Consider the following 24567-nt stretch of genomic DNA (forward strand, 5'->3'; position numbering starts at 1 on the left):
CGATGCTGCATCTGTGAAGAATGTATATTTTCAGAGCAGAGCTTCTCCTCTTAGCGTGTGGAGTTGAGTGCACAGAGGAAACAGAAATCATCCAAGTCCCCTTTGCATACATGTTCATATGTACACATTCACAGACACACAGGTGCATCACATGTTTCACCTCCTTTTTATCTCACCCCACCACCAATCCCCACCCCCCCTCATTTCAGTTTCTCTCAACCTCCCCTATAGTTGCTTGGTGCTGCTCTGCCCTCAGGTGGCAGACAACTGCTACTGCATCCTGAAGTGGTAAAACCTCAGATGATCTTTGACAGGGAAGAATGAACCCAACCGCTGTGTTGTTGCTGCAAGTGGCGGGGTTCTTTTGGACATACTTAACTAATATTTTATTCAAAAGCGATTAAGTGACAAAAAAGCATGGATAAAAAACGTCTAATAATAATCCTTACAATTTCAATAGGGCCTCACGTCTGTCAGTGCCTGTCAGGCCCTAATGAAATACAACAAATACAGTCTAGGTAAAGATCCACCCCATTAAGAATTTGTATATTTGCCCCTGAAACATTCTGTGTACAGTTTTATCATTTGCTCCATAATTCAAGAAATAAACATCTGCATAAATAATCCACTGAAGGTGACTCACTGATGACAATTAAGTCTTACTGATGTGTAGAAGTGACTGAGTTAGAAAAGCTGAGTCATATATGAACTGAATTAGTCTATGTAAGGTTTATAAACATTTTGAATTTAGGTGTCAATGTGCCTTTTTGGACTGTTCCAAAACTTAAAAAGATTTCGCTAACATGGCAACATAGCCCGATCACTACTGACTACGATAGTGCAAGACGGCAGCATTCATATCTATGTTGGCAGAATATGAGATACACTTACTCAAACCTACTCAAACTAAAGGAAGAAGCCAAAATTGTGCATTTCTTCGTCAGAGGAAAGATCAGAGAGAGCTGGGTGTGAAGTTGCTACGAAGACTAACTAACGGTTAATAATAAAAACAGCATGCAAAGAGAATAACGAAAACGCACTAACACACCCAGCAGGGACTGGATGGCGCAGCAGCGCAGCAGCGCGCTCGCAAAGCCACACAAACATAAACACGCACCCACACTTTGCCTCATCAGCGCCCCCTGCTGCAGCCTCTGCCCTGCAGCAGCAGTAGCAGCAGCAGCAGCAGCACCGGGACTGCCTGTCCTCCAAGAGTTCACAGCAATAAACCGACTCACACGAATAGCAACCACCTGCAGACAAAATGGTGAGTCCACAGTGTGTGTGTGCTCCTATTGTGTATTTTGTATCTTTGAAGCAGGAGAAAGAAAACCAGCTGACAGCGGCTCCTCTGGATCATCATGACAGTTTGAGTGCAACAAGCTTCGGAGACTGTCAGGGGCGAGTGCGGCTCCCAAGGATGCCGATGCCCGGTGTTTTGTGACGTGATGAGTGTGTTCAGATGGAGGACCAGTGTGTGTGTTTGTGTGCGTGTGTATGTGTGTTACCTACGCAGCAGCTGATTAGGAGCAGGACTGTGGCCTAAAAGCTGCCTGGGCCTCTGCGCTCTGTGACGTTCACAACAAATCTTTTAATATCAAGCTGTGACACGATGTGAGGGGACATGTCCTGACTGCTCTCATGTGCATGTCGGTGAATCCTGTTATCTCCATAACCCGCAGGTTTGGACCGGTCTGGAGGGGGCGACAGAAATATGTAGTTCAATATTTTTGGCCTCCAATAAAGACATCACCTAAACGAAGCTGCAGCACCGCCTCACCATGGTGGATAACTTTAAATGGCCTTAAAACATCTATGACTACAGATATTACTAAGTCTGGATATCTAGGATTAGTATGTGCGCATGTACATGTGCATTATGTTAGGCATTATGTTATGTCTAACATAATGCTAGAATTATGTTAGACATCTATACTTTCAATCTATACTGTCCCTTTTTTTGTCATATTAATTAAGATGCATTTTATTAGTCCCAAACTTACTAGTTAGTAATTTTATATAGGTCCATTTAAACCCACTATGGTGATTTATTCTTTAAATAATATGTTTCATACCATGACATAAAGATCACAAAACCCCTTAACGGTCTTAAAAGTCCCAGAATTAATGCAAACATCAATTTTATTTCTCAATTTATGCACCAACTTTATTTTACTTATTTTACGTCAGTTTTTTTTGTTGTCACTGGGAATTACTGAAAATTTATCTCATAGCATTAAAAAAAAAAGTGAAAAAGATATCCTGGAGGTGTCCCCTGATCCAGATCTGCATGACATTGTAATGGGTTCTTCCTTACCCGTACCACACCCTTTCACCAAGTTCCGTGTTAATCAGTTCAGTATCTTTTGTGTAGTCTTGCTAACATACAAACATACAAACCCATCAACAAACAAAGGGACGATTAGGAAAACATAACCTCCAGATCAAAATAAACTAATTATGTTTGATATAAAGCAGTTTAAGCCCTCAATCGTTACGCACATATTGAAACACCTATGTTTTGTCTGTTCAATAATATTTCAAATCATTATTTAGCGTATTTTTTATATATTTGACATATTGTTATTGTAATTTAAGGTCTAACATTGATAACATTCCACTCCCTGCATGATTGAGTAATGTGGTGCTAGTGATTCAGCACTTCTGCTTCTGGTCAGAGACCAGAAGGTGAAGTCTACATGCGGTGTTGATCAGGCCCATGGATTCAGTTACAGACATGTCTTTCTTTTTATAACTCCACTCTGAACAGCAGTAGAGATCTGGACATAAATATTATTACAACCGCTGCTGGTTGGAACTCCACATGACCCCCTTACCCTCCCTCCCCTTCTCCACCAGGTGAACTTCACAGTGGATCAGATCCGTGCCATCATGGACAAGAAGTCCAACATCAGAAACATATCCGTGATCGCCCACGTGGATCACGGCAAGTCCACGCTGACTGACTCGCTGGTGTCCAAGGCGGGGATCATCGCATCGTCCCGGGCAGGGGAGACCCGTTTCACAGACACGCGCAAAGACGAGCAGGAGCGCTGCATCACCATCAAATCCACGTGCGTTGCCTCAGAGCACAGGGCCCAGAAACAGCTCTGTGTTATTGTGCCAAACAGTGAAGGTCCTGAAAACTTGGTTGGAAATCCCAAGAATTCTTAATTATTTTGTAGTATTAATCACAAAGTGTGCAATAACTTTATTTCAATTTTGGGTGGGGAAACATACTTAGGTAGCATTTATGAATTTAACCCTTAGAAATACATCTGAGCTTCATCAGGACCTTGGCTGTGGGATGATCAGATTGATTGATTGACATGAGAAAACCACTGCACAACTGCTGTGCAATGCGTATTATTCCTGTGGGACCCCTTCGCCCATAGTGAGAGTGGCGGAGGAAACAGGCTCTCAAGATCAATCTGTGTCTACAACATCACAGAAGAAAGAAACATTGACACAGAATCCCATTTGGCCTGTTATTATTATGAAATACTATTAATAATAGAAATATAATTTCAGCGAGAGCCCAACAGATTTTTGTATATACAGATATATATCCTACATACAGAATTTTACCTACTATCTATTTAATACAACATCTCAACTCTAATGTTAGTCCCAGCAAAACGTTAATCTAGCTTTCTAGTTCCTTTAATAAAATGTAAATTTTGAAGATGTTTAGAGAAGACAAATTGTTTTTTATAAAAATTCACCCAGATGTTTCAATCTGAAGCCAGTACATGTACCAGCACTGACACTGATTGACTGAAATAGTTTGAGTTGGGTCATTGAATAAAACTTGAACTAAGCTTGTCAGCCTCTCTCGTCTCACTGAAGAGTATTCAGTTAAATGTATTATTTTTTTGTATTCATTCCTTATACATATTTTAAGATGAATTGGTGTTGATAGACAAACACTTGTTCAGACTTTAAATTACGCCATGTCTGTGACTCAGGGCCATCTCCTTGTACTACGAGCTCGAAGACAATGACTTGGCGTTTATCAAGCAGGGTAAAGACGGCAACGGCTTCCTCATCAACCTCATTGATTCTCCGGGTCACGTTGACTTCTCCTCTGAGGTAACCGCTGCCCTCAGGGTGACTGACGGAGCCCTGGTGGTGGTGGACTGTGTCTCAGGTAATCGCACAATGTTTCACGTCTTTGCCTCCCCCATCTCACAAGTGCCCTTCCCACGCTCACCTGCTTGCTTCCTCTGCCAGGCGTGTGTGTACAAACGGAGACCGTGCTGCGGCAGGCCATCGCTGAGCGAATCAAACCGGTTCTGATGATGAACAAGATGGACCGCGCACTGCTCGAGCTGCAGCTGAAGCCCGACGAGCTCTTCCAGACCTTCCAGCGCATCGTGGAGAACGTCAACGTCATTATCTCCACCTACGGAGAGGACGAGGGAGGACCCATGGGAAGCATCATGGTATGGCACATGCACCACAGACACACACTTGTGCACTAATACACCTCAAATTTAAAGTAACAGTATTTTATTTGTGATAGCCAAGACGAATGGGCTCTTCTCTCTCAGATTGACCCTATCATCGGCACAGTCGGGTTCGGCTCTGGCCTCCACGGCTGGGCATTCACCCTAAAGCAGTTTGCTGAGATGTACGTAGCGAAGTTTGCTTCGAAAGGATATGCTCAGCTGGGACCAGCAGAGAGGAGTAAGAAAGTGGAGGACATGATGAAGAAGTTGTGGGGAGACAGGTAAACACCAGTGCATTGATAGAGAAATGTTGCCAGGCTGTAATGCATGTTTGTTAAATATTTTATACCTCTTCCAGATATTTTGATCCAAGTGTCGGCAAATTTAGTAAGACAGCTATCGGTCCCGATGGTCAGAAACTCCCTCGCACCTTTTGCCAGCTTGTTTTGGACCCCATCTTCAAGGTAACTGAAAAAAACACCTTGAAAAAACTGCATTAATTCATCTGATGAATTTTCCAGAGTTCCTGTCTGAAAAACGGCTTTAGACTGCACCAGTTTTCATGAGTATTGTTTCATTTCTCTGCCATCATAATAACTAAATAAGTAAAAGAGGATGTCTTCATTTGTACTCGCCCTCTCTCATTTTCCTCTAAGGTGTTCGATGCCATCATGAACTTCAATAAGGACGAGGCGGCCAAACTCATTGAGAAGCTGGATGTCAAACTGGACTCGGAGGACAAGGACAAGGAGGGGAAGCCCCTGCTGAAGGCCGTAATGCGTCGCTGGCTGCCGGCTGGAGAGGCCCTGCTCCAGATGATCACTATCCACCTGCCCTCCCCCGTCACTGCACAGAGATACCGCTGTGAGCTGCTGTACGAGGGGCCAGGAGACGACGAGGTTGCCATGGGTCAGTGAAACATGGACGAGACATCATTTAATTAGGAGCAACATGACAATTACTTTATTTAGATGTTGAGCCGAACATAATCTCTCATTTCAGGTATCAGGAACTGTGACCCCAAGGCTCCGCTGATGATGTACATCTCCAAGATGGTGCCAACCACCGACAAGGGTCGTTTCTACGCCTTTGGCCGTGTGTTCTCTGGATGTGTGTCCACTGGTCAGAAAGTTCGCATCATGGGGCCAAACTTCACGCCCGGCAAGAAAGAGGACCTCTACTGCAAACCCATCCAGAGGTGAACGTATCTTGTTTAGAAACTACAGCATCTCTGCTCCTCATGTGTTTCCAGGTTATTGGTTGGCCACTTGTTCATCAAACGTTGTTCTCTTCTTTTATCCAGGACCATTCTGATGATGGGCCGCTATGTGGAGCCTATTGAAGACGTCCCATGCGGCAACATCGTGGGTCTTGTTGGAGTTGACCAGTACCTTATTAAGACAGGGACCATTACCACCTTTGAACAAGTATGCCTTTTTTCCTCCCTCCTTCATGCAACAAACAGTGGTGTGGCGTGTCTTGATTCCTCTCCCTTGGCCCTACCCCTAGATACGAGGGGCCCCTTGCTGGGTAGTGTCCCCTCAAAACGGAGCCAGAAGGGGTAGGACTAGGATATCTTTTCCTAGGAGCTGGGACACCAATTGCTACGTCATGAGCAGTCAACCAACGTTATTACAATGACAAACAATATCAACTAACGGTTTTGAATACACTACGTTGAAGAGGGTTGTTTGAAGAGCTGGATGGCCACTACCTCTACATCACATAGAGAAATTAGGCAACACCACCCCTTCATGGCTCTTTTCAAAACAAAGGGTCTAGACCAAGTGGTAGGGCTAAGGGGTGAACTGGGACATTTCCTTTCTGTACAGTGTATTTATAATGAGGTATGGTCGCAACTGTCAACTTGGTGGCTCTGTCCGCAGGCCCACAACATGAGGGTGATGAAGTTCAGCGTGAGCCCGGTGGTCAGAGTCGCTGTGGAGGCCAAGAACCCCGCTGACCTGCCCAAGCTGGTGGAGGGTCTGAAGCGCCTGGCCAAGTCCGACCCCATGGTGCAGTGCATCATCGAGGAGTCCGGGGAGCACATCGTCGCCGGAGCGGGGGAGCTGCACCTGGAGATCTGCCTGAAAGACCTGGAGGAGGACCACGCCTGCATTCCACTGAAGGTGAGACGGCCATGACAGAGGGACAGAGTTCTTTCAATAGGATCCGCGGGTCAATGTTATTAAGCTGAATCAGAAATTAATTCAAAATGTATTTATTTACATGGAAGCAGTAACATGAGGTGAAAAACAGGTCAAGCTTCTTCACTCGACTAATATGACCAAGACCTGGCCCATATCTGAGCCTCGCTAGTCAGACTTACAGATTCAGTGTGTACGACTTAGGTGAAAGGGATCTATTGGCAGAAATTGAATATATAACAATCCTAGTGATGTTTTCACTAATGTGTAATCACCTACATTGTATGAATTGTTTTTTTCTTTATAGTAGAATCAGCCATTTATATTTTATCACTTTATTAACACTTTATATTTACATCATGAGTGGGACCTCTCTACATAGGCAGCCATATTGAGATGATGGGTATTCAGCTGCAACATTCAAGTTCACCACTAGATGTCACCAAGTTCTACACACTGAACCTTTAAATGAACTCATATGTCCTCACCTTAGTGCACTACCACCTCTATGTTCAAGCATGATGTCCTTTCCCTTCATCTCTCTCCAGAAATCAGACCCAGTCGTTTCTTACAGAGAGACAGTGTCAGAAGAATCAGACCAGATGTGTTTGTCCAAGTCGCCCAACAAGCACAATCGTCTCTTCATGAAGTCCCGTCCTTTTCCTGACGGCCTGGGTGAGGATATCGAGAAGGGGGACGTCAGCGCTCGGCAGGAGCTGAAGGTTCGCGCTCGATACCTCGCAGACAAGTACGAGTGGGAGGTGACGGAGGCCAGGAAGATCTGGTGCTTCGGTCCAGACGGGTCGGGGCCCAACCTGCTGATAGACATGACGAAGGGAGTTCAGTACCTCAACGAGATCAAGGACAGTGTGGTGGCCGGTTTCCAGTGGGCAACCAAAGAGGTGGGCAGCGATTCATAATGGTTGCACTTACATTTCACTGTTTGTACATGTACTCGCATCCTCCAGAAAACATTGATGCATTCTCTGTCTTCATCCTGCAGGGCGCGCTATGTGAGGAAAACATGCGATCCATTCGCTTCGACATTTATGATGTGACGCTGCACACAGACGCCATCCACCGTGGTGGAGGGCAGATTATTCCCACAGCTCGTAGGGTCCTGTACGCCTGCCAGCTCACCGCTCAGCCCCGTCTCATGGAGCCCATTTACCTGGTGGAGATACAGGTATGTGTGGAGGCGGCCAATCTCAAAAACAAAGTGATAAACAAGACTGTTAATTCTGTAAATCTATGACCCTTCATGTCGACATATACAAAGACTACATTTGCCGTGAGTATATTTGAAGAGATAGAGAAACATAACTTACAAACACTAAACATATAATCCCCATAAAATGTTAGACATTAATCAAGTGTCTTGCTGTTAATGTTCAACTTCTTCGAGCCAGTTTAGAGAGTATTTCTGACCGCTGTGCCTCGTATTTGTACAGTGCCCCGAGCAGGTGGTCGGTGGGATCTATGGCGTGTTAAACAGGAAACGAGGTCACGTGTTCGAGGAATCCCAGGTGATGGGAACTCCCATGTTCGTGGTGAAAGCCTTCCTGCCTGTCAACGAGTCATTTGGTGAGTTTGTGCATCAGTCTGTGAATCTGTTTATTGTTGGATCTAACTATTAAACCTGTAGTTTCTTGATAAAATTGTATTTCGCTAGTTTGACCCAATAGAGTTGAATAAAATTAAGTATGAATAGATTAAATATGCTCTTTGAAGTGTCTGTACATTAAGATCCATGTTAGTGTTTTTAGTGTGATTATTTTAAATATTGTAAAATTACATGAAGGACATTGAAAAAAGTCTGTGCGTATCTTAGACTCTTTTATAAAGATGGATTATTGATTTCCTCCCACTATCAAGACACTAAGCTAGTATACAACACCAGTATTACAACGACCACCTAAAATGACAGAAAACTGGCAGGATTAATGACCTATACTGCAGCCAGCCACCAGGTGGCGATCAAGATGCCTTGGCTTCATTTTTAGGCGTCAAATCATGTCATCCATATCTATTTTAAGTCTATGATGCATCCTCAGACTAATTTGTTTACAACAAATCAAACTTAATGAAGATGTTAGGCAATTCCAGCTGATCACAGTCACATTGTTGTCAGAGAGAGCAGTTCTATTTATATATGTTTATTTCCTCCAGGGTTCACAGCTGACCTGCGCAGTAACACTGGAGGACAGGCCTTCCCTCAATGCATATTTGACCACTGGCAGATTCTCCCGGGGGACCCCAGCGATCCCACCTGCAGAGCCCACCAAGTTGTTGCTGAGATTAGGAAACGCAAAGGCCTGAAAGAAGGCATCCCCCTCCTCGAAAACTACTTGGACAAAATGTAAACTCCGACCCTGGATTAAAAAGATTTAAACCAAATCAATCTCTAAACCCTACCCCGTGGGCACTTTAAAATCTTTGTACAGGCTTACAGATACTTTGCACAAAATTCTTTGGCTATGAGTCCAGAGCAGAAACAATGCTTACATTTTCGTTTGAGGCTAGTGGAAGCCGCAATGCTATCTTTTTTTTTCATTTCACGGCTGAAGGACACCAAGTGCCTAGGGCAAGGGTTTTGGGGAACAATTAGATTAAAGCAGTAGTATTGAAAAATCCTTGTTTCTTCTATTCCTCCTTATCCCCCCCCGACTCCTCTGCCAGGACGGGCCTGTTCACTGCACTGTGATACTGCTGCAATAACGTGTATTTAAATGGTTCATGGTAAAATAAAACCATGGGAATTACATTAAAGTGTTACAGAATTTAAAGCTTCCTGAATTGGACCTTTGTTCAGTGGATGTACTGAATTAAAACATTTAAGCATGAGGAAAAATGTGACTCCTGAAATGTTGTTATTGCTACAGTCAGCTGAGAGAAGCTGAAGGGAAAGTTTGACATTTTGAGATATAAGAATATTGACTTTATGAAAGTGAGTTAGACAACACTATTGATACTGATTAATGTCTTTGCGGCCCCTGTTGACTCCCACTATATGTGTCAGCGTTTCCAGAGACAACCAGAAAACCAACAGTACACTGGATTAGAAATAACCAGTTGATTGATTTAAAAGTTGATTAACAGAAAGGAAACGATAAGCGATTAAACATTTATCATATTATTGAGGAAAAATACAACAATTCAACAGCATTGGCTTCTCTTATGTGAATATTTGCTTGGCTGTCGCTTCAGTGACCATTTCGACAATTACCAATGTAATATTAAATAATGATGGATTGCTATTTCTTAATTCACGAGTTATCGGGGTTTGGTAATGCATATACTGTATAATAATTAAGAAAAAAATAAAAGATTCAAATACTGATAAGGCAACTGTTGAATCTTCAATGTTTCAGTCTGCCATGCTAATTTCTCAGTTAATGTAAACTAAGAACTCAAGGAATAAAAGTAGGCCATTTCATTATCTTTATATTTTAAATACTCAATTCATCAAAGTCAATAACTGTCAGGTAGAGTGATGATGAAAATACTTGTTTGTTACATCAAAGGTTTTTGTGCTAATGACACGACGGAGAGAAACTTGATTAAAGACAACTTCCCCTACAAGATGGAAGGAACGTCAGTCGATTTTGTACTTTATTAAAAGGGATAGTTCACTGAAAAATGAAAATTCACTCATTCACTGAATTTATTCTTGCTAGCTTGTACTTGCCTAATTCTTCTGTACCACTGGCATTTCCATCTCAGGATTTTATTTATTAACTTTTTTATGTAATTTCACATTTCATCCCATGAAAAGAAGAACATAGATTAGTGAGTTTATAAAGGTGCCGATAAATGTTGTCTCAGCTATGTTAACCATTTGCTGGGCATATCCCAGGAAGTACCAATCCTCTACAACAAAGCACATTCCTCAAAATGTCATATTTTTTACTTCTGATGAAGAGTTAAAGAAACAAGCATCACAATATGTTTTCCTCACTCTTTAATCAATAGTTATTTCAAGTTACATATATAATGTTAATAAATGCCACTTTAATATACAACCCTTTAACCTCCGCACCAAGAAGGAAAGTTCTTCCCCAACACTTTTTAAAACAAAGCTAAATAGAAACATATCTGAAGAATCAGTGTGCATCCATAGAACAACCAAATGAACATATGCAAGGCCAAGAAGTGCAAGGTATCTTGGTTATAGGCAACTACCAAGCAAGGACACAAGATATCACAGATTGTACTGTATGTAGAAACCCAAAATTGCTTACCATAACCATATTGTTAAGATTAGTATGAAGTTTGGTTCGAATTTGCCAAGAATCCTTTAATCCTATGAGGTCTTCAAGTCTATGGAAGTCATGTCAGTGAAATGCTGGTCTATACTGAACAATGGTGAGGATCGTTTCTTGGCAAAATGTGATATTACTGTACATTCATACACTTGCGACTCTCCTTCGCACAAATGCTGCTGAGTACAGGAAGGGGAATCATACAGCTTAAGAAGAATTCAGTGTCAAGCCTTATGCCGTCAATCCACAGCAGGGACATGGATACTGTGACTGATCTAAGAGGCTCCTCCCTCCCTCTCTGCTTCTCCCGTGGAGTCTGTTACAGTCATGTCTGTTTCAGAGACTGGCACCACTACAACACAATGGGATAAAAAGAAGTCACTAAGAAAGAGAGAAAGCATCTCAAATGACGAGCTACACCCCATGTAGTGACCTACATCGCCCCACAGCAAGTTGTCTTCCCATGTGGCCGACGGTAGGACACTATATGGAGGGAACAGTATGATGTCTGACAGATTAGTCCCCAGTTGGGCTGCTGAGGTGTGGCCCTGCGCTGGTGTCAGTCAGTCACATTTGATGGAAAATCGTTGCCATGTCGGAGGTGACTATGTGTAGAAGATGACCTCAGGAATCTGTCCGTCCTCGACGGAAGTGCCGTTGTTGTTGCCCGCTGCGTAGCAGAAGGTGAAACAGGTCTTTGTGCCGGTGGATGATGACTCATATGTAACCTTTCGCATTCCCTTCGTCCCATAATGAGAGTCTGGACCCTGTACGTCAGAAAGAGGAGGAAGAGGAAGCTGAATACTCAATAGAAGCTAATCAGATTATCTCATTATAACCATTAAGGGGAAAATAAAACATCCTATACTCTAGTGCACTGCTGAATAGCATTGAGCAAGTTTAATGATTTGTTGGTTTATTCATTATTCACAAAAAATTCCCAAACCTTAAGTGTTGCGCAGGCAGTGTAGTTGACGTTGGGTAGAATCTCCACTGGTTCTTTGAACATGACTCTGAATGTGTTAGCTGAGCCGTCACAGCTGAAGCCTGTGTCGTTCTGTCCCAGCACCGTGTTACTGTCTGTGTGAATTATCTGCATGAAGAGAAGGTTTCACAAACATCCAGAATATGTTAAACAGGATCAGAGATGTTATTAAAGAAAGACAAACCACTTCTGACAAGAAAAGTCTGAAACACCAAAGATGGCAGTTGTATGACAAATATAGCACCAAGCCAATCATGTTTTTGCACTGATTGCAAATAGTTCATATATAGTTAATTTTTTTTCTTCATTTTTTTACTTTGTGCGGGGGGAGCAACAGGGCCGATTCTTTCTGATTTAATACTGTGTTATTGGATTTTTCATAAAATTTTGTTCATGCAGTTTTTATTTCCCAGTGACCATTAAAATTGCATCTGTGGCTCTTGAAATAAATACTAGGGTTTTTTGCCTAGATGGCTGCCAAGGGATGAGACTTTCATCTGAATTCTGAAGGGTCCATACCTGTATGTTGACCTGGTAGTCTGTGGGTCCATGTATGGAGCCATAGAGGCCGAAACCAACCACAAATATCCTTCTGTTTACTGAGAACCTGAGAGGAAGAGGGAATATATTTTCATTGACTACACAGTAACTATCCTGGCAGATGAAATCATAGGCCAATTTCATATGTAAATCGCACATTCATATGAATTAATATGCCACAACATCTCAATTCATTCAGTTTGTGTTTTTGTTAAAAGACTGAAATTATTAAAATGTTCTGCTCCTCTCTCACCGTATGCGATCACTGGTCCCGCTGTACCCCCAGCGGCTCTCCACCTGTCCAAAACGTGTGATGCTGCACTCCTTCCCGCGGAGGCAGCAGCGAGGCCGGTCGATGAACTCTACACGGGGCTTAGGGTTTACTGTGAAGTGGAGAAAGAGACTCACCACCTCTCTGTCTGTGAGAATACTGGACTGGGCTGGACCTGAAGAGACATTGACAAAACCAACAGAGAATAATCAAGAGTCTGAGGTCGCCAAAGAGCGAGAGCATTAAAGAGACAGTGACAGTTTACTCTGTTGTCTCTCACCTGCAGCGAACTCCTCAATGGTCATGAGAGGGAAGCGAATGAGTGTGAGCGCTTTGCCCAGGACCTTGCGTTTGTTTTCAGGTGTCGGTTGCAACTGCTGCCTGTGAGCCTCGGCCTCCGCCCAACGCACCGCAGCTCCGAACAGACGCACCTCCCTCACCCCGAGAGTATCCCTCTCAAGCACAGCCACCAATGTATCTAAAGGAGGGAGACATAAAAATCAATGGCCTGCTGCACAACACATTGAAACAAATGGCCTTCAAAAGGAACAGCATGATTGAGGCTGAGAGTGCAGGATTTACCCAGGTCTATGTCTGTAAAGCCCTCAGCAGCAAGAGCGTCTCCAGTGTTTTTATCAATGTTTTCTAGGCAAAGGCTGGCGAGCTGAGGCTCATCAAACAGCCGAGCCTGAAAAAAATTAAAAACATCAGTTTGAGAAATGCATTTGTACATAGGTAAATGACAAATTCACTAAACTGACAACAGGAGTAAGAAGAGTTTATGATTTAATTAGAGATGTTCCAATACCAGCATTGGAAATTCTTCAGATACTGCTGAAAGTGCTGGGTGGGGCATTGTTGAGTTTGTGAATCAATGGATCCGATTCACGTCTTTTAGGTAGATTAGTTTCGCCTCGATAAAACTGCAATTCTCTAGTCCAAGAAATCACTTCCCTATTTCTCGAGCTATATAGAGGATGTCATTGTTGTGTATTTATTGATTGATTTATTTGTGTTAAGTTATGAATGTCAAACTAGATAATAAAAGAAGTTCCATGGCAGGTATTCTCTGTATGTATTTGTTTTTCAAAAGGGGTTTAACCTGACCTGTGTAAGCAGCATGAAAGCGTTGTCTGCTCTCAGGTTCTTCTTGAGGAACTCCACGCAGTGAGCCTCCAGGGCCGGCACAGCGTACTTCTTAGCCGTGTAGAGTGTGGTCATCACTGTCTCAGGCCCGATCTGGACTTCATCAGAGTAGAGGAACCTGTGGGAGAATCCACGTGTGAGTGAGGCTCTCTTTATGTCTTGAAGATGCCACTCAAGCTTTTGAGTCCAATCAAATAGACTTCAACGAAACCCTGTAGTCCAGATGCATCTTTTCAAGATGTTTACTGAAATATTTTTTCTTCAAATGAAAAGTTATGACAATGTCCTCAAAACAAAACACACAAGCATAATAAGTAGACAAAGCGTAAATAGAGTCGTCATTGGTACCATTTAAACATTAAGCTGAAATGGAACTGCTTATCCTAAGCAAATCAAGCTTGCCAATAAATATATTTACAACTTTTTTACAAGTTGCTCTAACACAACAGTTTGACCAATTTTACTATGTCACTAATTTATTGATTTGGAAGCTTAACCTGATTGATTTTGCATTGTCTGAGCCTATCATTTAGATGTTAGTAATAACATTACCAGCTGCTTATACATTACAATACAAGCAATACACAAAGCCACCAGATTTATCACGAGGTCAAACAGATGGTTACAATTCAGTTTAAACTTCTCAGCCTCACATATCCACCACTGCACCATCAGGCTCCTCCATATATCTAACAGATCTAATCTACCCTTATTCTCAGTTGCTTGCTCTCTCAGATCCAATAAAATAAATCGATCTACCCTATGCCACTGTATCATGACTTATGGAAACAGGGCTTTTGAGGCAATAGCACCAAAGCCGTGGAACACCCAACCTACATCTTTAAGATTTGCTGATTCATTCAAAAACCAGCTAAAAACATTTGAGTCAATCGGTTTAATTATACGTACCAGCTCTGTCCCCATGTGCACTTTACTTTTAGAAAATCGTCTAAGTGGGCAGATAAAAAATGCTTTTATATCCATATTTTATTAGTTTATTACATCCTATATTTACAAAGAGAAGTAACTATTTTGAGTAAAAGGCTAAAATATTAAGAAATACTTTGACTGAATATTGTGCTTAATTTGATATAACGCACAAAACTGAGTTCTTGCCCATGTTTAAATAATATAATAACTTACTATATACTATACAATAATAACCTGACTAAATACTGCATGTAACAATAACAACACACGTCCACTTTAATGACAGGCAGGTCGTCAGTTCACATGATCTGTCCTTCCTTACTTCAGCAGGGCGAGAAAAGCAGCTGGTTCCACATCTGGAAGCTCGATTTCCGTTGAGGTCGTCGCCATCCCACCGTTAAACATGGCATCGAACACAGCGCTCCCCACAGCCAGAACAAACCTGACGGTGTCAACAAGCAGCGGCACACGGGTCAACACAGGACGCGTTACACATTCAGAAGTAGCCGGTAGACATTGTTCACATATTGCCCCTCTTACCTGTGTGCAGGTATCCTCTGGACCCCCATTCCTTTGCCCACTAGAAAATGAACGTCGCTCAGCACCTCGTTGTTGAACAGGAAAGCAAAGCGCTCCTTCACGGTGCTCTTCGTAGCCTGCCAGTTGTAGACCGGCTCCCGGTACACCAGCACGGACGCGGCCGCCGGAGTGGCGGTCGGCGCGGCCGCCTGCAACGCGTTCGACGCCGCGGTTGCCATGTTGGACGCCTGGGTGGCCATGGCTCCGCTTGCCGCAGCACCTGCCGCAGCGGACTGCTGCAGGGAGTTCTGCGCAGTCGGCGGCGCTCCGGTCGCGACACCGTTGCTGTCGCCGCCGCCAGGCCCCAGCTGCGGGTTAGGACGCCTCGCGACTCCCGACCCTCCCCCGGCCGCACCGACCCCTCCGCCGTTGGACGCAGGCATCGAGAAAACGCTGTTACTGGGCTGGCTGTTTCCCAAAGGACCCGCTCCGGAGAAATTAAGGCAAGGAGGCCTGCCGCTGTTGTCTCCAGCAGCCATCTTGGACTTAGCGTATGCGTAAACAACACACTTCGTCGTTTTGTGTATTTCCAGTTGAAACAGCAGTCACTGCCTCAACCTGCTGCCCCCTGATGATTATTATTGGTACTACACGCAACTCTCTACCTGTTCCCCTAACTCCAGAATTTAGACGTTGTTTGTTTGATTAAGAAAACCTGGTGTGAAACCTGTTGTGTGTTCATTAATGGAACACAAAACAGGAACAACATTAATACCTGACCCACAATGCAACCAATAATTCCCTGAATTGCAGCCATTATTATCTATCCTGATAATAAATGAATAATTACCTATTTCTTGTTTTTGATTAAAGGCTGCTGTTAATGAATAAAACGTATCTTAAATACATTCACTTTATTTGAGTTTACAAAAATAACAATGTCTGGGGGAAACATGTTTAAAAATCCACAATATGAAAAGTGTCACTAGCCATGTAGCTACAATAAGTAAATTGAAAAGTACTATTTTTACTTAGTGGGAAGATGACAACGACAGTGATGATGATGATATCTGCCCTATTTGCTCATGTTAGGCTTAATATATACTGCAGGGTTTATGTGTATACTCTCTGTAGTGTCTGCTCTGAACACCGGGTTTCATTTCAACATTTTGATTTGCACAAATCCTGTCAAACTCTTTGCTGCTGAGCCTCCTTTGTGGTCTGATTCTTCATCATTTCTCAACGCGCTCCGCTTCTCTTTCTTGTCATCCTCTGACTGACTCAGCACTCATGGGATTCCTATTTGATGTTTCCCGTTCCCCCGGAGGGCTCAGGATATTTATTTAATCCACTTTCTTGCCAGTGTAACAAAATAGACACCAAGATATATTCACATTGCCCACATACTGACTCACATCTATTCTTGGACAGGCACATCCTGAATATTGGATACTGGTGAGTTAATTTGAGTCAGTGAGCAGCATCGCCCTGTGTGTAAAGTAAATGAGAAACAATTTACTAATGTTTCCAGTAAGGAGAATTTATTTGAATTTCATTTCTACAGCGTACATAAGGCTTTTTTTTGAAAATAATATTAACTAAACTTCAACGAGGACATCCAGACTTCAAAGTAAAAGTTCAGGAGGCTGGAGGTTTGATTTGATTAATGAGTAATGACTGACCCTTACTCATTGTGCTAGATGATGGGAACAATATGTCATTTATTTGATCACCGAATATAAACTAGAAGGTTTTGCATGAATATTCAGAATTATATTAAATTAAATGTGTCCTAAGGCTGGAAACTACTTGGTTATTTTCTAACAATAGGTTTTTAAAGCATGTTAAATCATCCAGTATCTAAAATGCAAAAATACAAAAGTAACTCTTAAGTAAGGCTGTCAAATATGTGTAAAGTAGAAAATACAATGGTTTTCTCTGAAATGTGTATCAAAAGCAGCAAAGAATGACACAGACACACACACACAACAATTTGTCCATCTTCTTGGTGTGCTTAGCTTCTCATCAAACTGAGCAGGCTGTTTGGCCTAGTGGGTAGAGTGGTCGTTCTTCAACAAGAAGGATGGGGGTTCGTTCCCCACTCTTTCCCATCTGCATGCCAAAGTGTTGTTGGCAAGATACTGAACCCCTAAAATTGCCAGGATCGTCCGCTTCTGCGCAGGAAGTAAATATAACAACAAATTAAATTAATAACAAATTAATAATAATAAATAAAAACAAAATGAAAAGTAAATTTGCACCACTTTCTATTTTTTATAAACATTTTTGGAAGAATTTGAGCATGTTAAAACCCTCAAAAAGCTAATTAATTTGCCTGAAAAATAATAATATTAATCCTTACAATTTCAATAGGGCCTCACTGTCTGTCAGTGACTGTCAGTGCTCTGGCCCCATTACAAATATAAGTGTGTAATTGATAAATTGCACGAAACCTATCTGCAAGTTGGATTGCTATCTCCCAGATACATTTAGAATTTATCAAATTACAAATTGTGCATGCAGGTTAACTTCTTGCAAAACAGGAGCAGACTTTTGTGAGTTTGGTTGCAGGACAAGTTAAAGCTTTATCATTGTTGAGCTCACGTGAACCCCAGCATAGATGTCACGGATGTTACAAGCTGCAGATCCTCAGGCCAGGGGGATCTTAGCCTTGACACATTTTACTCTGCAAACGTGGCCTTTTATTCTATAATGAGCACCAAGGGTGTGGTTAATAATCCAAACAGCGTTGGATGGAAATGAATTCAATCTGTCGCCACATTGCTCATCGGGTAAATTACACTCGTAGCATCCCCCCCGCCCCCCTTCCCTCCTGCCTGCTACTCATCAACCGTGACGTCAGGGGCGGCGCGGCGCGGCGGAGCTGTCCTCGCGCGCAGGGGTGCCGCCTGCCGCTGAAACAAGATGGCTGTGCGCGCAGGAGGACCAGCGGAGGAGAGCTGAGGCAATGCAGAGGAGGAAAGAGAGGGGGGCGAGGGTTATCACTCCCGTGCGTGCGTGTGTGTATATATGTGTGTGTGTGTTTCTCGTCCTGCCCGTAAAAAGAGCAACAGAGGAAAACAAGACGAGAAGGACCGCTGACACGATGCCGGCTCGTCTCCGTGACCAGTTTGAGTGTTTGTCCCAGTAACCAGGAGACTAACGGAGCCAACAAATCCCGGAGCGCTCGGCAGAGCACAGAGGACAGCCAGAGATGTCCCTGCTGTGCGTGGGAGGTAAGAGAGGACACCGGTGTGTGTGTATGTGTGTGGTATGGAAGTGTTCCCTGGTGGAGCCGCAGCAGTTGTCCGACAGACGGGCTCCGGCTGCGGGCTGTCAGCTCCGCGGGAAAGTCGGTGTGGACCGAGCGGCGCAGGGTTTGTGCTGACTAGTCGTGAAACCACACAGCGGCGCGGTGACGGAGCCGAGGCGACACCGGGACACTTCTAACGCCTCTGCCGCCGGACGACATGTTTGTTCCATCCACTGTTTGACCTCAGGCAGATATGTGTTGCGTACTGGTGACTGAAGGGACAGCAGGGAAAGAGACATGGATGCCACACGGCTAGCTCAGGTGTGACTGATGGATGCTGTTAGCTCACAGGCTGAGTTTCTGAGTGTGTCCATGCGGAGGAGGAAGAAAACCGCTGTTTGCTTCACCTACGTGTGTGTGTGTGTGTGAGTGTGTTTGTGTTTGTGTGTGTGTGTGCGCGCGTGTGTCAATGTGTGCGTGTGTGAGAACCACTCTGCTCATTCATGCGTGGGTAGTCAGAGGAGGAGGATGAGGAAAAGCCCCTGCCGCTGCCGCACCGCACCGCACGGCACCGCACCGCTTTGCCGCCTCCGCCGCTCTGCTGTAGTCGTGAGGGAATACTCAGCATCCGACTGGAGCTGCGCGTCATTTCTCCACGTCCCCACCCCCCCACACCCAAGCGATGCGTCACCTCCTCCCACCAGACTGTCCCTGACAGCACCTGATGATGCTGCTGGTGTCCGTCAGTGCGATGAATAAGCATCTGCTGTTACTGCTCCGGAACCCCCCCCCCCCCCCCCCACACACACACACACACACGCACACACACACACTTCATACCCAGCAATATGAGAGGCAGGACCCCCCCCTCGGAAACTGCAGTGCCTCAAAAGTAAAGGCTGTCAAAAGTTTTCTCCTCCATTATTTCCCCTTTGGAATCAGAGAAAAAGCCAGACGTCCACGAAGAATCTTATCAGAGGTGCAACTAAGAATGGTTTTCATGCTTGATTAGTTTCTCAATTCAAAATGGCAGAAATAAAAAGTGAAGCGTTAGTCCACCCAAAGAAAATCCACAGCTCTGCTTTGATAATCGATTCATTGTTTGATTAATCTGGATTCTTCATTCGTCTGTGTGTAGGGAAATCTGTTTGCAGCAAAATTTTAATATCGCAAGAAAAACTCAACAGACACCTTAAGAGAGACATTTGTTCCAAATCAGTTGGACATCCTTATTTTTAACATTTATATATATATATATATATATATATATATATATATTTGTTTCAATGGAAGGGGGACAATGACGTTGTCCACAGGGGAGCAATTTAAATGTTGAAGTCAGAAGATACATAAAACCAAGTTCAGGTTCCAGCTCTTATATTTTTAAATTCTCTAATAAAGTTAATCATTAGGGGTCCAGACAGTTGATGAACACAAAACAATGTGAAGATTTAAATTTGCGATAGAATACTGTGATTTCATTTTAAACTTTTTCTAGACACAACGACTTATTGATTTGTTGAGAAATATTTGACAGATGAATCAACAATGTTACCCTGTTATAATCACTATTGGCTAAATCCCAAGGGGAAATCCTCAAACTGCCTGTTTAGACCAATGTGCAGTCAAAAACCTAAAGATGCTTAATCCTTGATCACTGAAGGCCAAACGTGAAACTACAGAATACTTGGCTTTTTTTAATGTAAAGAAAAATTACTTTTATATTATTTATCAATAGTAAATGAGCGTGTGGATGTCTGGACATGTTATAGATGGAATAATGGTAATATGTGTGGACAAAAGGAAGCTTTGAGGGCTTTCAAAGTCACCTTCTCTATGTCAGACCCATTACAGATGCCCACCTCATTCCATCCCACCAGGTCCACCCACTGACGGCTCCTGCTCTGAGTCAGCCCCGGGTGTATCATTAGTACCCCGGGTGTTATTCATTCATAACCTCTGGCTGCGACTGTCAGTGGCGTAAGGCTACGAGACTTGGCAGACAGCCTTCTTTCTCTTCCTGTTACATCATTCATGCTTACCTGACTGGAGCTATTTCAGGCCTCCACAGTACTTTGTGCCGCTTGAAAAGGCAGCCTTTTCTTTGGAGCATCTGCAGATGAAGCAGAATTCAGTCACAGGTTAAATCTGAAAAACCTTCTCCTGTAGATATCCTTCTTATATATACTTTCAGGTCCTGTCTGGATTTGGACAATAAATCATTAAATGAAACGTCTTGATCGACGACCACTAGGACTGCTGCTGCAGATCTGCGTGTGTATGATCCTTCAGAATAAGGCACCGTCCCTGTGAATCACGTCAGGCCTGGGTTTGTCGCTGCGTGGCTGAACTCAGCTCACCCCTCCTACTTTAAATTCCCTGATAGTTCGAGTTGAAGGGTTTGCTAGATTCCGTGTTGAGTCTCTGTTTCCTCTCCAATCTGCTCCGTTCCCATAAGTCAGAGTCTGCTGTGTCAGAGCTCCTTCCTGAAGGATCTCTGCTCCAAAAAAAGGCATTGCACATAATTTATTATCGGGTTTTACAGACTGCGCTATGCATCCTCTGATTAAAGAAAAAAAAAAACTTTGCAGCCATACTTTGATTTGTTATGCCCCTTCACTTATTTAATCAGATGGCGATAGATGGTTATAGCTCTGACCTCGTTTCCTGAATCTAGGCTACTCCCCCATAACCTACATTTCAGCCAATTGATCCGGTGCTGCAGCCCTTCACAGGCTTATTGTTTATGAGACATTGCCACATAAGTGAACAGTATGTGCTTGGTGGGGTCATCTTGGCTGCTTAGATACATACACTTGTAAGAAAATATTGTGTTGTGTGTGAGGACATGTTGACATTTCTCATCGTAACTCAAGCAGTCAGAGAGATTTATGACTGTGGGCTATTATTAAATTTCAGCCTTCCACTGTTGAAAATCCAATTCCTGTATTATTGATCCTCCTGATGTAGCGATACATTTCAATGGCTGTTTTAGTGTTGACACCAAAACACTGCAAGTAGCAGGCACTGACGTGATCCGCCTAAACAATTACAACATTTTCGTCAGTTACATTTTTGTCTTCTTGGTATAACATTCAATTATTTCTGTTTTGAAAGCTGGACTTGACTTTAAATGAATGTTGAATACGAGCAGATTTTGGCTTTTAGTAAACCTACATGCATGTGTTTTCATGTGTGTGGTTGAGTTGACATCAAGATGGCTTAGGGGTGAATGGTAGAAGAGGTTTTTCGTCACTGCTGCAGGTGGATGTGAGTCAGTCACTGCATTTGAGTGTGCATGTGCATGAGAGTGTGTATATGTTCCTGTACCTGCTGATGTAACAGCATGGCACTTAAGCTGCCCAGTTGGCCTGAGTGTGCGTGTTGCATGAAAGAAATATGAAGTAGAAGAAGTGAGAGTCAGAAAAAAAAGTGCTTACTGACTCAGAGTTATTTTCCATCAACTTTTCATTTTAGTGTCGGTTACTATGGCAACTGATTACAATGAAGAAAGTATTTTGGGATAAGTCATGAATGGCCAATCAAAATCCAATTTCTCAGAGGGGGGGTTGAAGGTAAAGTTTGGGCTACATAACACGTTAAGCTTACGTTTTGCACTCACTGATACAGGCGTGTGTGCATGGTGTGTGTACATCTGCAGCGTGGTGAGGAGATCTGCTGTAGTGTGTGTGTGTGTGTGTGTGTGTGGTGGACAGCAACGGATTGTTGAGCTTTAAAGATGTATGTGTGAGCTACGTCAAAGCTGGTAAATAGGTGCTGCCCATGGGAATCTGGGCTTTAACTGTACACTGAAAAATCACATAACACCTTTCCCTTTGATTGCTTATACAGAAAAGACATCTGCAAGGTATATATATGTGGAACTATTTAGCAAATGCTAAATAATTAAATACCCACATCCTCCTCTACAATTAGTATTCCTGCTGATAAAAATGATAAAATACAATCTGTTAAATCTGAAATATGTTGTAGCCTTTTAATTGCATGTAATTGAACTGTAGCGTGTGTTTCTGTTTCTGTGTCTCCTACTGATGCAGCACAGCAGGAAGGCTGCTCGTGTGTTTCTTGGTTTTGCTCTGGACCTGAGCACTTAGTTCAAATCTGCATAGTTGCACTTTTAGTTTCCTGAGTAAACACTCATGCAGAATGTGAATTTGTACTGTCCATGCAGAGAAAGGAAAATATGTCTCAAAGGTGCTGAAATTCCCTTTCTACATATACCATAGATTTTATGTAGCATATTACAAATTCACAGTGTGATTTAATTTGTCTTGTTGCCTGTTCTCTGTGTAAGAGCAAAAATAGAGGAGCCTTCAGAGATAAAATAAAACACAGATGGCGCTCCTGTGTGTGACTTTGTCTCTCTCTGTGTGTCCACAGTGAAGAAAGCCAAACTGGATGGACCCCAAGGTAAGACCTGGAAATGGAAAGAGGTAGATCTCTCAGGGGGAGAGCACTCGCTGTTATGTGACATAAATCTCTAAGGAAATAGAGTACATGTTACATGGTTCAGCTATAAATGGAAATAAAGGAATGGGCGAGTGGATAATGGATGGAAGACTCTATTTCTGCAGGAGCTGACTCTGAGGTTGTTGTTTTTTAACTCACAGGTGTTTCATCATTTCTTCATCTCTCTTTCCTTAACAGAGAAGTTCAACACGTACGTGACTCTGAAGGTACAAAATGTGAAGAGCACAACCATCGCCGTCAGGGGCGACTTGCCCAGTTGGGAGCAAGACTTCATGTTGTGAGTCCTTCATCATCAAATCTATCTCTTGTCTTTATCTACCTCCCTCTCCCTTCCTCTTGCATTCCCTTTTCATCCTCTCATCTCTTCCTCCATTTCAGCTGCTTGAGTGCTTTGTGTTTTTTCCTCTCGCTTGCTTTCAATCAACCTTCCTTCCTCCCTCCCCTCTTTTTTACTCCTCCGTCCCAAGTGCCCTTTATCCCTGTGTTGTTTCTCGTAGCTCTTCCTCTCTGCATCTGCACCTCGTCCTCTTTTTCATCTGCTCTCCCTCAGCACTTCTGCTCCTCTCATCCTCCCTCTCCACCTTGGATACCTTCCAGCCCCTCTTTTCCCCCCATCCTCTGCCACTTCCTCTAAACACAGCTTCTTGATCTTTATTTGCTCAGCCCCTCCTCTTCCTCATCCTCCTCCTCTCCCCATTTCAACCTCACTTTCTACCCCATATTCTCCTTCCCCTCTCCTCATATTTCGGCTCTCCAGGCATCATAAGTAGCTTTTCCCACTTTCAAATGACTTAGTCTCAGCTTGTGTTTCAGTGCAGTCTTTAAATAATTACTCAACAGCACAATACAGTGGGGTATTGACAATGCAGTCCTGTGCATTTGTATGATGTTCAGAGGCGTTGAAAGTTGTGCTGGGGTTGCATCAGTGAAGCTGTGTTATGTGATGTTTGGGCTGCAGAGGAAGCCTCATCCCCTCCTTCAAAATGCCTTTGAATGCCATGAATCAAACAGGCATTCTTAAAAGGAGTCACCACTGAGACGGGAAATCCAGTTCCCCTATTTCTTAATTAAAGTTCCCACATTGTAGCTCCAGGCATGCAATACTATCACCTCCTCCACAGTCATCCTTACACTCATCCCTCCCCTCATTTCTCTCTCGCTCCCTCTCTCTCTCTCCTCCTCTCCCTTCCTGTTGTCTTTGTAATGTTCTATGTGAGATTCTCTGAGGATTGCAACCACAGAGGCCTGTGCCCACAAGTAATTATTGTGCATCTTATGTGTGGATGAGGGCCTGTATGTGTTAAGCTGTTCTCTTTAAACAGAGTGGAACAGTGGTGAAGTAAGTATTTAGATGCTTTACTTAGAAAAAGAAGTACCAGTGCAAGAGTGCTTAAGAACTTGATCACAATCTAAAAGGACAATGTATTTACAAAAATAGGTACTATCAGCAGAATATCATCAAAAGACAATTTGTTTGGAAAAAATGGGCCCTGTGAAGGACTTTTTGTGGATTAGTCAAGTTATTTTATATGGCACATTTAATATGGCAAGCATACTCTCAATGTGTTTCGG

General features: G+C 43.2%; 3 protein-coding genes across 3 annotated transcripts in view; 2 read left to right on the plus strand and 1 right to left on the minus strand.

Moving 5' to 3' along the window:
• Positions 1–1130: 1130 nt before the first annotated feature.
• On the plus strand, positions 1131–10160 carry LOC133968385 (elongation factor 2b). Its single transcript, XM_062404383.1, has 14 exons — positions 1131–1267; positions 2860–3074; positions 3969–4150; positions 4234–4445; positions 4554–4732; positions 4810–4915; positions 5108–5360; positions 5454–5649; positions 5755–5878; positions 6338–6580; positions 7147–7500; positions 7602–7784; positions 8050–8182; positions 8768–10160. The coding sequence occupies exons 1-14, from the start codon at positions 1265–1267 to the stop codon at positions 8959–8961; spliced, it is 2577 nt and encodes an 858-aa protein (XP_062260367.1). The 5' UTR covers positions 1131–1264; the 3' UTR covers positions 8962–10160.
• A 384-nt stretch (positions 10161–10544) lies between these two features.
• Positions 10545–15818, minus strand: LOC133968386 (BTB/POZ domain-containing protein 2-like). Its single transcript, XM_062404384.1, has 9 exons — positions 15273–15818; positions 15055–15174; positions 13764–13920; positions 13239–13344; positions 12937–13134; positions 12639–12831; positions 12365–12452; positions 11807–11953; positions 10545–11627 (listed from the first exon to the last, which is right to left on the minus strand). The coding sequence occupies exons 1-9, from the start codon at positions 15788–15790 to the stop codon at positions 11466–11468; spliced, it is 1689 nt and encodes a 562-aa protein (XP_062260368.1). The 5' UTR covers positions 15791–15818; the 3' UTR covers positions 10545–11465.
• Positions 15819–18115: 2297 nt separating this feature from the next.
• Positions 18116–24567, plus strand: part of LOC133968826 (protein unc-13 homolog A-like) — a 30477-nt gene continuing 24025 nt past the window's right edge. Inside the window, exons 1-3 of the mRNA XM_062405040.1 lie at positions 18116–18487; positions 22906–22935; positions 23173–23272. Coding sequence (XP_062261024.1) covers positions 18466–18487; positions 22906–22935; positions 23173–23272 — 152 coding nt within the window. The 5' untranslated portion in view covers positions 18116–18465. The remainder of the gene's footprint in view (positions 18488–22905; positions 22936–23172; positions 23273–24567) is intronic.

Source organism: Platichthys flesus, chromosome 14, assembly GCF_949316205.1.
Source record: "Platichthys flesus chromosome 14, fPlaFle2.1, whole genome shotgun sequence".
In the NCBI taxonomy this organism is placed as follows: domain Eukaryota; kingdom Metazoa; phylum Chordata; class Actinopteri; order Pleuronectiformes; family Pleuronectidae; genus Platichthys; species Platichthys flesus.